This window comes from Pholcus phalangioides, unplaced genomic scaffold, assembly GCF_987345545.1.
Source record: "Pholcus phalangioides strain wild (caught in Gottingen) unplaced genomic scaffold, Ppha-v1.0 ptg000009l_1, whole genome shotgun sequence".
Classification (NCBI taxonomy): domain Eukaryota; kingdom Metazoa; phylum Arthropoda; class Arachnida; order Araneae; family Pholcidae; genus Pholcus; species Pholcus phalangioides.
Genome location: NW_028301602.1, coordinates 48145078 through 48159202, shown reverse-complemented (window position 1 = coordinate 48159202; position 14125 = coordinate 48145078). Strand labels below are relative to the sequence as shown.

The 14125-nt window shown below is 33.4% G+C and overlaps 1 protein-coding gene across 3 annotated transcripts in view; it reads left to right on the top strand.

The window, feature by feature from the left end:
* Doa (CDC like kinase darkener of apricot) overlaps positions 1–14125 on the top strand; it is a 98545-nt gene that overhangs the window by 62558 nt on the left and 21862 nt on the right. For all 3 annotated transcript variants that reach the window (XM_089236448.1, XM_089236449.1, XM_089236450.1), the window contains 5 exons: positions 1417–1530; positions 5215–5305; positions 5386–5461; positions 8556–8780; positions 12008–12090. In XM_089236448.1, coding sequence (XP_089092574.1) covers positions 1417–1530; positions 5215–5305; positions 5386–5461; positions 8556–8780; positions 12008–12090 — 589 coding nt within the window. The remainder of the gene's footprint in view (positions 1–1416; positions 1531–5214; positions 5306–5385; positions 5462–8555; positions 8781–12007; positions 12091–14125) is intronic.

Sequence of the window (14125 nt, the reverse complement as noted above, 5' to 3'; positions counted from 1 at the left end):
GGCTCAAAATAATGCTGCTTTTGACTTTTTCAGGGTATAGTGATCCTCTTTTATGTTGGTAGAAATATGCTGCTATAAATTCCAAACATTTTGTGCTGCTTTCAGTCTGCAATTTATTAACTACACAAAGAATATTTTAGGCTCCAATACCAATTCTTTAGTCGCCACGGCGACCGACCTGGCGCTTGTCCAGCTCCGAGTTATTTCTGAAAAAACTAATTTGGTGACATATTTTTATTCCAACCTCTTGGGAGGATAATACTTAGCTATCTATTACCCACATTAAGAAATTTAGATTTTTTTTTAAAACTTGTAATCCATGTAGGAAATTCTTGGTTTATTTGCTCTACCTTGCATTTGCAGTTTTTATTTTTCTAGAGAAACAATTGTCTGCAGAATAAACAAGTGAGTCTCCTTCATAAAAAAATGCTTGATTATTATTGTGGATGGTGTTTTAGAGTTTACTTAGTCACAAAACTGTTTATAATGCATATGTTTATTAGAGCGGATCAAAAACTGAAGTTTTATGACCACAGTCTGATTGCATGGAAAAATTTACCGAATTTGCCAATGAAAAGTGTTCAATTTGTGAACACACATCAGGTGGAAAATTTGCTGTAAAGCAAGATTTACTTAGGATTTCATTAACCCTTTAGGGTCCAAAGGAGTTTTTTTTTTCTGGTACTTCGTTGTTACTTTATATGATGCCCCCATAATTAAGATTAAAGGATGCTGCACCCCCCCCCCCCCCAATCCCTGGATATTAGCCTTTGATATTTTTGGATAGTGCAGACGTTTTGCTGAGAGACTGAACTTAAAAAGGCCTTGCTGTAATCGTGAGGAGATGTAACGAAGTGTCATTTTTTCCTAATGTGGATTCCACCTTAAGATAAGACTGCAAAGTCCTGCATTAATCCAATTCTAATAATGTCACGCACCGCATCAAAGCCCTCCACCCAGATGTTTCTTCTTACATTCTGAATGTTGAAAAAAATGAGTGGAGAGGACACAGTTTACAGTATATGAGGATTGTGATGTGGAGAGAGATTGGCTTGGTGTGCATAATCTTCGAACAAGGGGGAATTCTTTATTTTCTTTCAAAACAACATTTCTACAATTACATGCATAACCAACAATGGTTATTGATGAAAGTTTCAGTCAAACTCTTTGAATAATTTTATAATTATAATTCTGTTAATAATTTTAATTATCTTCATGAAGCTTCGAGAAGGAGTACTACTGTTGCTACTTGTCAACAGCTCCCTTGTTACATTATTACAAAAATTGATTTCATGGTTTAAAAAGGATTGGCTTAAGTAAGAATTCCTACTGTCATAGATCCCTTTTCTATGAATTATCACTTTATACTACTCAGATGTCTCGTAATCTAGTTATTAAAAATGAATTTATTTTCAGTAATCAAGTAGTGGCACTGAAGATAATAAAAAATGTGGACAAGTATCGTGAAGCAGCTAAACTAGAAATAAATGTGTTGGAAAAACTTGCTGAAGCGGATCCTAATGATGAGCAGTAAGTCGTCCATTGTAGTTAAAAATGTTATATTCATATATAATAAAGTTTTTGTAAACTCATTTTCTGACAATATCTTCTTTCGTTGAGTGATTGGATTTTATGTGATTCGTTATTTAATTTTTGTCATTGGTGCAGTCTTGAAACAACCGATTATTTACAAAATCACAAAAACATACGAGTGTAAATGTGTGAATAATCTTGAGTCTTCATAAAAAAGCGTTAAAATTCTAATAAAATGCAACTGCGCACCAAAAAGGGATTTAGAAATGTATGCATTAGCCATAATCTCTTATTTACCACACTTGTATTAAGCAAGTTGTATCTAAAAATTGTTTTCCAATTTTGGTAAAAGGGACCAAATTTCACATATAATGCAACGTGCCAATTATAACGTGCAAAATAACCCGCCAAGTTGTTTACTACCAAATTTGGAAAACCAGACATGCCTCAGACACAAAATTCACTTTAGGTCAACAGGATTTAACAAGTCCTGGGTTGCCGTGCTATTTAAAAAATTAATATTGATGCCTCAAATTTTCTGCTTTAGCTTCTAAAATCTAATACTCTTGGCTCCTTAAATATTTAATTGTTTAGATTTTTTTTCTCAATTAGTCAAGCTCCCAAGGTGCACATGTACAGATAAATCTGCATATTCCGACTTGTACCAATTCGTTAAAGGTTCAGCAGATGAATATTTGTGAGGTGCATTTGTGCGCTTTTAAGAAATTCCTCCAGATTGTTCTGTAACGTACGTTGTAGATTTCGGCGCCTGACTCACTCCGTATGTAGTGGTGGTGGCCTGACATTTAAAAAGTCTGATTCTAGAGTTCCACATATTCTTATACCCGCATACTCTAAACTGGAGGTTGGGAAAAAATAGAAAAAAAAATGTATACACAACCTCATAGAAATCAGATCTTGCGCTTCACAGGGAAAATGTCACCGCATGAAAAAACTGTGAGGGGAAAGGTACCAGGTATTGTATATCCCCCTTTTTGTAATTGTATTTTTAATTGGGTTCTATTTTAGAAATATACAAATACAACGCCACAACAGGCAAAATGCCCAACGAGGTGGCTGAGAAAAAGAGGCCCATACATGACATCTATATTTTTATAGGCATCTTTTTCTTAGGCATATGCCTTGTTGGGCCCTTGTATTTGTATTGGTGTAAGTAGTGGTAGACTAAATTTTGAATAATGTACTCTCTGTTTTGGTTATAAATCTATTCCTTGCCATGCAGGGTTATAGTGATTTAAATCAACTGGATTATTTTTTAAAAATCACTGATTTAAATCAATTTACTTCAGATATGAAAAAAAATGTGTTTTAATCAAATAAAATTATTTATGCAGCTTTAAAAAGTGATTTAAATTTTTATTAGATTATTTTAATTATATTTTTAAGTATTATTTATAGTGTATTAAAATATACATTAATATATATATATTAAATATCAGATGTGATAGTCCTACCAATTTAGCTGACAAATGGTTGCTCAAGATTTACAGTGATAAAGTTGTGGTAAGTAAAGCTGACATAGAAAATCAGACAGTTAGCATTGCAATCGAGAAATGGATATTCATACATCCATAATGAACCAATTGTGTGTGTTATCAAACAGTGTAGCAAAGTCGCCCATGTTGATACTATTGATACATTTGGCTCATCGCATACTGGAAATTATTTAGCAAATTTGGTTTTTAGTTCAGTGAAATCAACAGAAGAAAACTTCAAATGTAATGTATCAAGTTTTATTACAGACAATAACTGCAAATATGGCTTCTTCCAGAAAGACTCTGGATGAAGAGCTTGCCTTATCGGGACTTACATATGGGTGCAGTGGCCCTATTTTAAAACTAGCCAAAAATTTCATTAAAACTAATGTAACAAAGCATGTTATAAAAGTACAGTGTATTTAAATATTGTCACAATCATCTATCGAAAGCATGGTATAATACATAAGGTGAAAGTGTATTGATACTTTGTGTAAAGAGGCACGATGGAATACTTATTGTCATTCTCTTAAATCTTATGTTAAAATTGGTCAGTTGTTACCTATGTTTGTGAAGACCACAGATCTGAAATAGATAGTGACATCTCGAGTAAAATTATAAATTTTTGGTTTAAAAATAAATATCAAGGACATGATTGCAATTCTGAAATCGATAGCTAAAACTATTGATTTTGTACAAAAGAACAACTGCTCCCTAGCTGAATGGGTGTTCCTAACTAGCATGGAAAAGGCTGCAATTAAAGATAAAAGAAGAATCAAACAATGAAAAGGTCCTGTCTTCAGCATATAAAAATAGATGCACACTTTGCTGCATTTATTCTAAGCTCATCAGTGTTAATTTCTAATATGGGAATTAATGTCACAAAAAGAAGAGAGAAATAAGGGTCTTGAATTTATCAGACAAAACTGGCTCTAGATTCCCGGCAATTACATTAAACTTTTTGGGGAAGGTGGAACCATTTCATGCGGAAAATGTTTTTTTAACCCTAAGGTTGTTATGTCTGATTTTGAGTGGTCGAATAGTTTTTGTTTTTGGTAAAGATGTAATTATGAAGAGTGATATGAGATTTTTGAACCTGCTAACCACAGTCAAAGTATCGACTGCCTGTACTGAAAAGATTTTTTTCAATATTTGGTGTAGTTCATTCCAGATAGTGAAACAGATTAGGAGTAAGCAAAAGCATCAAAACTAGTGTTTCCGATTAAGCAAATGAACAATTATTGAGGGTAAAATTATTCAATACGATATATGTAAGATATCTATTCAAGAAATGTGAGGTTTTTTTTCTTATATTTTTCTTAATAAAATGTTCTGACATATCTCACAAGTATATGATTATTTTTCTTTAGTTTGCAAATATTTTTTAAATAGTCACTATTTTTATAAATTAAAATTTCTTTAATTGTTTATTCTAAGAAAATATAGAGTAATGACTAGCGTGTTAGTAATATATACATTTAAATATATATTTTGTTAAGCACACGAAATTTGTCAAAACAAAATTTAACCATTCAATTACTGATTTCTTGTATGTTATAAACAGATATCTGTTACAAAATGCTTGGCTGGATGCTCAGAATCAATTTTAAATTGTTGAAAAGAAATTTAATAATTGAGATTTGAATGTCGTGATAACATTCGTGATCTTTGAAATTTGTTTCCTGAAACAAATTAGCATAAGCAATGCATCTAAGTGCCACAAGCTTCCAGAAACATATTCATTTGATATCATGATATTCATTTCAATGAAACTAATTCATTCTACCACAGTGGAATGAAGTACAGTAATACAGATCCCATTACCATAAATACTGTAATTACATAAAGTTTAAGTTTAACGTGTGTGTGAAATGGAATGTCATGAGACCAAAATAATATTACATTTCAGACTGTTTCCCGTTCTATAGAAGTGCACTAATCATCTCAATGGGACTATCTTTTGATTTCATTCCAGACAGGCTTCACTGTGATATAGTTGAATACAACGTTCAAGACGTCTTATCAAAATGGTGCATGATGTAGGGGGGTGGGGTGGTGTAGTTGAGTCAATCACAAGAAAAATTTGAACAAATTGAAAAAAATATTCTGTAAAAAAAACTTGCTTCATGTTTTATATTTGATTGTACGATTCAGAGGTGATTTGTGGTTTTAAATACATTTTCAGTTTGTGCATCCGCATGTTGGACTGGTTTGACTATCATGGACATATGTGTATTGTTTTTGAGCTGATGGGCAGGAGTGTTTTTGACTTTTTGGTAAGTAGGTTTGTTGCAAAATATTCAAAAATACTTGCATGTTTATTTATTTATGAATTAAAACTTATTTATTTTTACAGAAACACAATAATTACCATCCGTACACTTTGGACCAGGTGAGGCATATTGGATACCAACTTTGTTATTCAGTTAAATGTGAGTATAATATCACAATAATATAATATATATTTTTTCAACTTTTAACTAGGCATAAAAGGTAGGGATAATGTCAGAAAATTAATCAGTCGCTTGTAACAAAATTGAAAAAAAAAATAACAGTGGAACTATTTATATATTTTTTTTATTAAACAAACAGCACAATGGACAAAACAGACAAAAAAAAATTTAGACAAACACTTTTTGACCTAAAAGGATATGAATAACCTTCCATGGGTCGTGTTGATAAATTACATAGAGAATTTGAGTAACATACAACAGTATATTTTACTACAATTGCTGCAGGCAAGTCACACCAAATATATTGCTTTATTTAAAATGTTACACTATAGTCTGATGTGTTAAAATACAGATATATTTTCTTGTAATAAATAAATAATTTGTTTATAATAAATATATAAACAAATTTTACTCCTTTTAATTTGCAATTTCATTAACCATTGAACGAAACGAACCTCTCAATATCTGCTATTTCCAGTATACAATCTTTTATAGCCTTTTTAAACATGTAAAATCATTGCTGTTGTCTAATAATATCAAATTCTCTACATATTCTTGGAGCAAGAAAACATTGATTTTTTGAAAATTGTTTTTTTAGGTAATGGTATATGATATAAATATTGTGATCTCATAATGCTTCTTTGTATATTCACTCTGGGATACCAATCAGGGTTCTTATACATGAATACTAAAACTTTATACAGATAAATTTGACGTATATCAAATTGGATTAATGTTACTCTATTATGTGAAGAACTGTTTGTTCGTATAATGTCAAGTCACAAACAATCATAAAGATTATCTATAGTATAGATTGGATTTTTATATGCTCCCCCAAACTTGCAGTCCATATAAAATATGTGGGAACACCCATGCAAAAAACACTTCTTTCAAACTTTGGTGTGAGATGATAACCTTTAATTTATACGTCATTGCTGTAATTGCTCGTAATTTATTAACAACTTGATCAGTATGATCTTTCCATTTTAGGTTAGATGAAATGATTCCAAGATATTTATAATGCTGTACTCTTTCAATGTATGAACAGTTACATGTAGTATTTGAAGGAAAGTCGTTACATTCATGAAATTTCATTAAATCTGTTTCTGTGCTTGAGTTAGTTAAATTAAAAAGAACCCATTTAGTTTTGTTAGCATTTAGCCTAAGTCGAAGGTTTCGAACTCTTTTATTTATTGTATAGATGTCCTTTTCCAAATTTATCAGTTCTTCAGTTGTTTCAGCAGAGGAAACAAGAACTGTATCATCTGCGAATGAAACAAGTTGACTGGAAATATTGATATGAATTTCATTAATGTCAATGGATTTTTACGAAGCGTCATATATAGTTTTTCCTTAATATTTATCATTTTAATTAGGTCTTCCATAATACATTCATTAAGCTTCACCCTATTTCTGTGTTTGACATAATATTTTTTTATAAATAAGTTTGAATTCAATCTAAGGATGTCAATAAAAAAAACGTATATAAGCCTTATTTGTATCGTTTTCATCTATAACCTGCATGAAATCAACACCCCTAACAAATCGTTCAAATAATTCATAATTTATCCAAGTTTTTAGTATATAATTCGAATCGGTATCACTATTATGTGGTGAACATTTTCTTATGTAACCAATTAGATGATAATCAGTAATTCCTGCATCATATACGCCCATTTTACGCTGAAAATTATTCTTTAGCGAACGGTAAAAAACATGGTCAACATAAGTTGAATCATTAAATCCGATTCTTGTAACACATTTTTCAAATGAAGAAAAACCATTTAAACAGAATAAATTCAAATATTCATTAATATTTATGTCAATATCATTGAATAGGTTCACATTCATGTCACCCATAATTACCATTTCCGAGTTTTTAAATTTGTTCAAATATATAAGTTCATCATTAAATTGTTCGATGGTATAATTATGAGATCTATAAAATAGTGAAAAAATAATATTTAAATCACAAATTTTTAGTGTTAAAATTTCTGTTGTCTGAAATTGACTAGAAATTGAATTGGTTTTTATACCTTCTCTAATGTATATGTAAACCCCTCCTGATTTATTATATTCACGGCAATTATAAAAACTATGATAACCTGGGATTATATACATATTCACTTCACATTCCTTAATCCAGATTTCAGTTAAACATATCGCATCAAAATTTTCATTAGTGTATTTTAAAAATATAAAATTATCAAAGTTTTTCCTCATACTTCTAACATTACAAACAATATATTTCAGTGTCACTATGGTATCTTTTGTCTGGGCATTCTCAAATATATACAGTCGATTCCCATTGTTACGAATACCGTTACAGCAGAAATCTTGTTTTAACAAAAAATTTTGAGATCCCCAAATAAGTTTACATAGAAATGAAATAATGTTATCTGGAATTACTTTATAGCGAAATTTCATTATTACAAAGTGATTTCTTCTGTCTCTTGGAGTTCGTTATAACAGGATTCGACTGTATTTAAAATATATATATAGCTCTGATAGAAGTGTATAGGAAAACCCCAAATTCACCATCTTTAAAATTCAAACCACCTATTTTCAATGAGAACTCAATTATATTATAATGGAAGACTATAGGATTCAACAGAGTAAAAGTGAGAAGCAGCAAAGGATTTTGCAGTGCTCAAAAGCATCCTGATAGAATGTCTTCCAGGAGTAAAACAAGGAGGGTATTACCAGCTGTAGTGGACATCGTGGAAATGTAAATTTAGGTATAAGAAGAATGAGTTAAGATAAAGAAATTTGTGTTTAAAAACAGGTTATAAATTTGCTATATATACATTGCGGAAATTGGTGTTTATTATAAGTATTCAAAGTGACAAAGATAACCAATAAGAAATTCACTGGACAGTTCTGTTGCACATGAATTTATTTCTCACACATGTTACAAACAAGTGCTAGATTGAGTTGAAGGAAGAATGAAATCATCTACAGAACCCAAAATTATGTGGTCTTTTAATGAAACATTGTTGAAAGAGTACCTCTTAAATTATTTTTTTGTTTTTGAAATTTGAATACAAATAAATTTTATTTTGTATGTATGTAGTTCTACATGACCACCAGCTCACGCACACAGATCTGAAGCCTGAAAATATACTTTTTGTCAATTCTGAATATGACTTGGTATATAATTCCAAAAAGAAGAGAGAAGTGCGCAACATAAAAAGAACAGATATCAGGCTTATTGACTTTGGTTCTGCTACATTTGATCATGAACATCACAGTACCATAGTTTCAACAAGGCATTACCGAGCACCAGAGGTCATATTAGGTTAGTGGGGAATTTTATTTTTACTATATATTTAGAAAGTTAAAAGATAATTATTGTTTTATCTACAAGTGTTTCTCACTATATGCAAATGCTTCTATAGCTTATTCCTTTAGGCCTGCTGGAAGGACTTTTCAGTCCCTTCAGGCTACAAAGTGTAATATGTGTGCTTTGTGTATGTGTAATGTGTGTATATGTGTAAATAAGTGTTTGTAATATGTGTGTATCTATTTTTGTGTGTGTGTGTATTATATGTTTGTATTCATGTAACACATGTTTGTATTCATGTAACACATGTTTGTATTCGTGTAACACATCTGAATTTGTGTATTACATGTTTGTATTTGTGAAATTAAAACTTAAAAAAATTGCCTGAAGCAAGTTGAATTTAGAACAGGCGAGATGGATATAATGGGTATCTTTGGAAGAATATATATGGATATACACTCGTGAAATAAACTAAGAGAATTTGCATATTTTATTGAATTTCATGAAAAGAACTGAACTGAATGTAAAACCACTGATTCTAGACAAAAATGCAAATCTTGTACGTCAAATACGTAAGCGTACACGTGTGTGTAGGCGGAACCAGTAGAGAAACAGGCTTTATAAGCGCACGTAAGTTAAGGTGCATTTCGTTCCCTAGCACACCTCGGTGAATTTCTTGGTGTTATTTTGCAGCAATCGGTTAATTTCAAATTGTAACAGTAAAAATGAGTAACCACCAACGTTTAGATGATAGAATGAGGTGATGAATTGTGGGGAGGCTAGAAGCAGGCCAATCTCAAGTCCAGATTTGCAGAGAGTTCAATTTAACGCTCAGCGTCGTGTGTAACTTATGGAAACGGTTGCAGGATACCGGATCCATCTAGAGAAAGCCTGGGCAAGGTCGTTCAAGAGCCACGACGGCCAGAGAAGATCGCCATTTGTCGATTATAGCGAGGCGTAACAGGAGTGCTACAGCTTCTCATCTCTTTCGTGACTTGTATGCAGCCACAGGAACCCGTATATCAAGGGTGACTGTTTCCAAAAGACTTCATGAGAGAGGGTTGTTTGCAAGAAGACCTGCTGTTTGCGTCCCGCTCATTTCTACGGACAGGAGAATCCGTTTATCATGGTGCATAGAGATTGGAGTATGGATCAATGGGCGACCGTTCTCTTCACTGATGAGTCCCGGTTCAGCCTAAGCACCGATTCTCGCTGTACGTTCATATGGAGAGAACCAGGGATCCGTTACCTACCCTCCAATGTCTGCGAAATCGACGATTATGGCGGAGGAGGTTTAATGGTCAGGGCAGGCATGTTGGATGGCCGCACACCTCTCCATGTCTTTGAAAGAGGCACTGTGACTGGTGTGAGGTATAGGGATGAGGTCTTGGAGCCCTATTTTTGCCTTTTCAGGGGTGCAGTTGGCCCTGAGTCCATTTTAATGGCTGATAACGCGAGGCCTCATAGAGCTCTTTTGCTCGACGATTTTCTAGAGAGTGAGGATATTCGCCGGATAGATTGGCCAGCCAGATCTCCAGACCTTAACCCTATAGGGCATGTCTGGGACACTCTAGGGAGGGCAATTGCAACTCGCAACCCCCCCTCCAGGAACCATCCAGGGAATGAAAACGTTATTGCTGAATGAGTGGGACCAATTGCCACAGGAAATGATAAACTGCCTTATTTCAAGTATGAAATCACGCGAGACCTGTATATCTGTAAGAGGGGACCATACCCCCCTATTAACCCTTTTTTTTTTGTTTGTTCTGCAACCGCTGTTTCATACCTTCCGACTCCAACGAGTGTTACGCACAATCATGCGTGTGTATTACAATTATTGAATGGTTATTTGTTTTGTATTGTATCAATGTATGTACATATAAAATTTCATTAAAATCGGTACAGTAGTTCTAGAGATAATCAACCAAGTCTGCAAATTCTCTTAATTTCTTACACCAGTGTATGTATATATATATATAGAGGATATTCAGCAGGTAGCGAAGTTTGTGTTCAAATTATCGGCCCCTCATCTTGCTTTTCATCGTTAACCCCGATCATATCCTTGATCGTACAGCTGAAGATGGTTTACTCTAGTCCAGTGTTTCTCAACAACCGACCGCGGTTTCCGTTTTCAAAAAAAGAAAAAAAAAAGTCGCCACTGCAAGCAGCAGAAATTACTATGGTAGATCTTCATTGTGTCAAATCCCAATGTTTCGTGGGGGGAAAAATTAATTTCATGAATAAGAGCTAGTCCGCCAAATTATGAGAGTTAATTTGTAAATTTTGCCAATTAACAAGTGTTAAATCGCCAAAAATTGTGTTGAATGTCCTGAAATTTGCTTTCATTTTGCAACAATTTCTTTCTGAGTACAACTGAAAAACAAGAAGGAAAATTGAAAAACTTTAAGAATATGTGTATGTGTTGATCCACTTTGAGCGAGAGATGAATAAAGAGTTGCTGCGAATATAAATAATTTTGTAAGAAAAATCGTTGTCAGCTGTGGATTTTTATTTTGAATAATTGGAAGGGAAATGAATATCATTTCTAGAATTTTTATAATTTATGTGATGCTGTTATGAATTATATTTTTGACCAAAACTTCAGTTTTAGAATACTTTGGTGAAAACAGAAAAGTATGTATGTAGATTGATTATTTTATGAATTCTGATGGTGCTGAGTAACAAATCAAAAGTTGTAATTTTTGAACCACTACTACATTTATATTTTTGAGAAGAGGGAAAACTTTGCAAATAAAAAGTAAATTCATATGTGTCCCCCCCCCCTTTTTTTTGTTGTAAAACTTATTAACTTTTTTATTGCTGTAAAAGTTATCAAGTTTGCCATGACTCCTTAAAAACTCCTTAATTTTTATTTAGGAAATTTTGTATGAACCCTGATTTTGTCTCGAGCCACTCCTGATAGATTACATTCTTGTTTGTGGTATTGCAATCCCATGCTTTGTCTGTTCCCTTGAGTTTTCTCAGCATCTCTGTTATCAGGGTATGGCTTAAAAGTTTGGTTTCACGTTGATTTTTACTGTTGAAATATAAATATTTTTGTGTCTGTCTAAAATCTACGCTGCTGCCTGGGTGCACCACACCCTCACTTAAGCCACCCCTGATCACAGGTTTACAATTACTTTTATAAACTTCTCAAAATTGTGTAAAAATGTATGAACAGATGGTACCTCTATGATATTATATGTAATGGGACTAATTGTGTTTGTTTAATTTGCTTTCAGAGTTGGGGTGGGCGCAACCTTGCGATGTTTGGAGTATAGGATGCATTCTTTTTGAACTTTACCTTGGGATAACTCTGTTTCAGGTATGCCATGATTTTTTTCCTTGTTTTCAAGGTTGTGATTTTTGTTTTTCCTCTACATAACTCCGGATTATAATGCCAGGCAAAAAACATTTTCCCTTACTTCAAGATAATCTAGAAGTGATAATTTAATAATTGATGTTTTATGCAGTCTATCATAGTTAAGCCATTAATTACTAACTATTTATAAAAAAAATGCTGGGAAAATGGAATTGGCATCAAATTTCATGTTTGTGACTGATCTATTGCCATTTATTTTGAAATTTACTCAAACTTACAAGGAAAGGATCTCTTGAAAGGTGACGTTTTGAAAAAATTATCACTGATTCTACACATGTACTCACAAAAATATGAGAAAAAAATCCAGCAAAATTATTATAGAACACTTTCAAATAAAAATTTAAATATTAATATTTTGAATTCCAACTAAAGTCAAGAATTTAAAAATGCTGCAACCCTATAATTAGTGACGTCGTTCAAACAACACACAGGGCTCGGCACGGGTCACTTTTTTAGAAACTGGTCACTTTTATTACATATTTTCAGGCCCAGGTCACTTTTTCCACTTTTTTAGCAAAAAAAACTCTGTCTCGTGCGCTTTTCTGCTGTCTGTGTTTTTCTTTTCTTCAAGGAGGAACTTTATCTGTTCAATATCGCTAATTTTTTCCCTCCCTTCATTGAACTATGATCGAAGGCATCTTATCTTTCCGGGAGCATACTGTGTGACGTCAGCATAACTTGATTTCAAGGCGCTTGGAAAGAAAGCTTAACCTTGTTAAAGAATCATTTTATGGAAAAGCCGGTCGGAAAAAAAACTAGCATAAAAGGTGTATACTTACAACAAAGAATTCCCCCCTCCCCCCACTACCATTCTTTCTTTTTTCCCCATGTGCTCACTCGTTCTTTCATTTTCATCTTATTTTAAAATTGATCCTTTATTATTTTTTTTGTTTTAAAAAGTTTTAGTCCTAAGGGCTGAATTCCTTTCTTGGAGCATCGAGCAAGTTACATTTGTTGTTTGTTCTATCGTTACTTTTGTTAATTTTTTTTAAATGTTATTTTAAATGACGATTTAAGAGAGCCCGTGCAGAAGCTAACTTACGCGCAGCGGGAGAATACTGAAGCGGGTATTAAAGAGGCGTGTTATTAATACGTATTAAGCGTATTAATATGCTTTGGAGAATACTCTTGTAGCTAGCCAAAGTTAAAGAAGCTCGCAGATATTTTGAATTTACTTACAATAAAAAAAATCATCCGATTGAAAATCGCGATCTATCTACGAATAAAATTCATACTATTTTGGATTTGCTGCCTCATTCCATCATACTAGTGATGATGGAAGGTGGTCGGTTTTTTTTTCCTAGTATTTATAGGGTTGACTGTGTAAGGAAATGTACTATGTAGTTGTAATTGTGTTAAGGTGTGGGTGGCTGCAGACACCCATACTTTTGCAGTGTTTTGTTTTTTGTTCTTGTTTTCAGTTAACAACTCTATTGATAATGGAGTTGGTTGATCCTAATGGCAGGATCATTTACTATTCTTGTGTGACGTCATAATTTGGTCTTAACGACCTTGACCATGACGCCAGAGGTCGTTCCCTCCGTTTTTCTATGACATCACCTGAAACCAAAACCTGGGATTGGTTGGCTCTTTTGGCTGCCAGACCTATTGTGGTGTGACTGCCGTGGTTTTTCTGTTATATAAGAAAACCGCTGTGGTGGTCGAGTGGTTATAGTGACGGACTCAGGATGCGAGGATCCGGGTTCGAACCCCACAGTGGTGGTCGGCTGAAGTTGGTTTTCTGTGGTTCCCAACTTCAAGGCACGAATGCGAGCCGATCTCCCCGTTAAAGTCTCGCCACAGAGAGCAACAGGCCTACAACGTTACAAATATTCAATCATTACACTTCACTCACAATTTGAAGTATAGATGGCGGCACTGAAATATCATACACAACACAAGCTACACACTCAGACTGTTAGGTGCACTCACTTTGTTCCAGACTCTGCCACGAAGCTGGGCTAGAAGAGATCTCGGA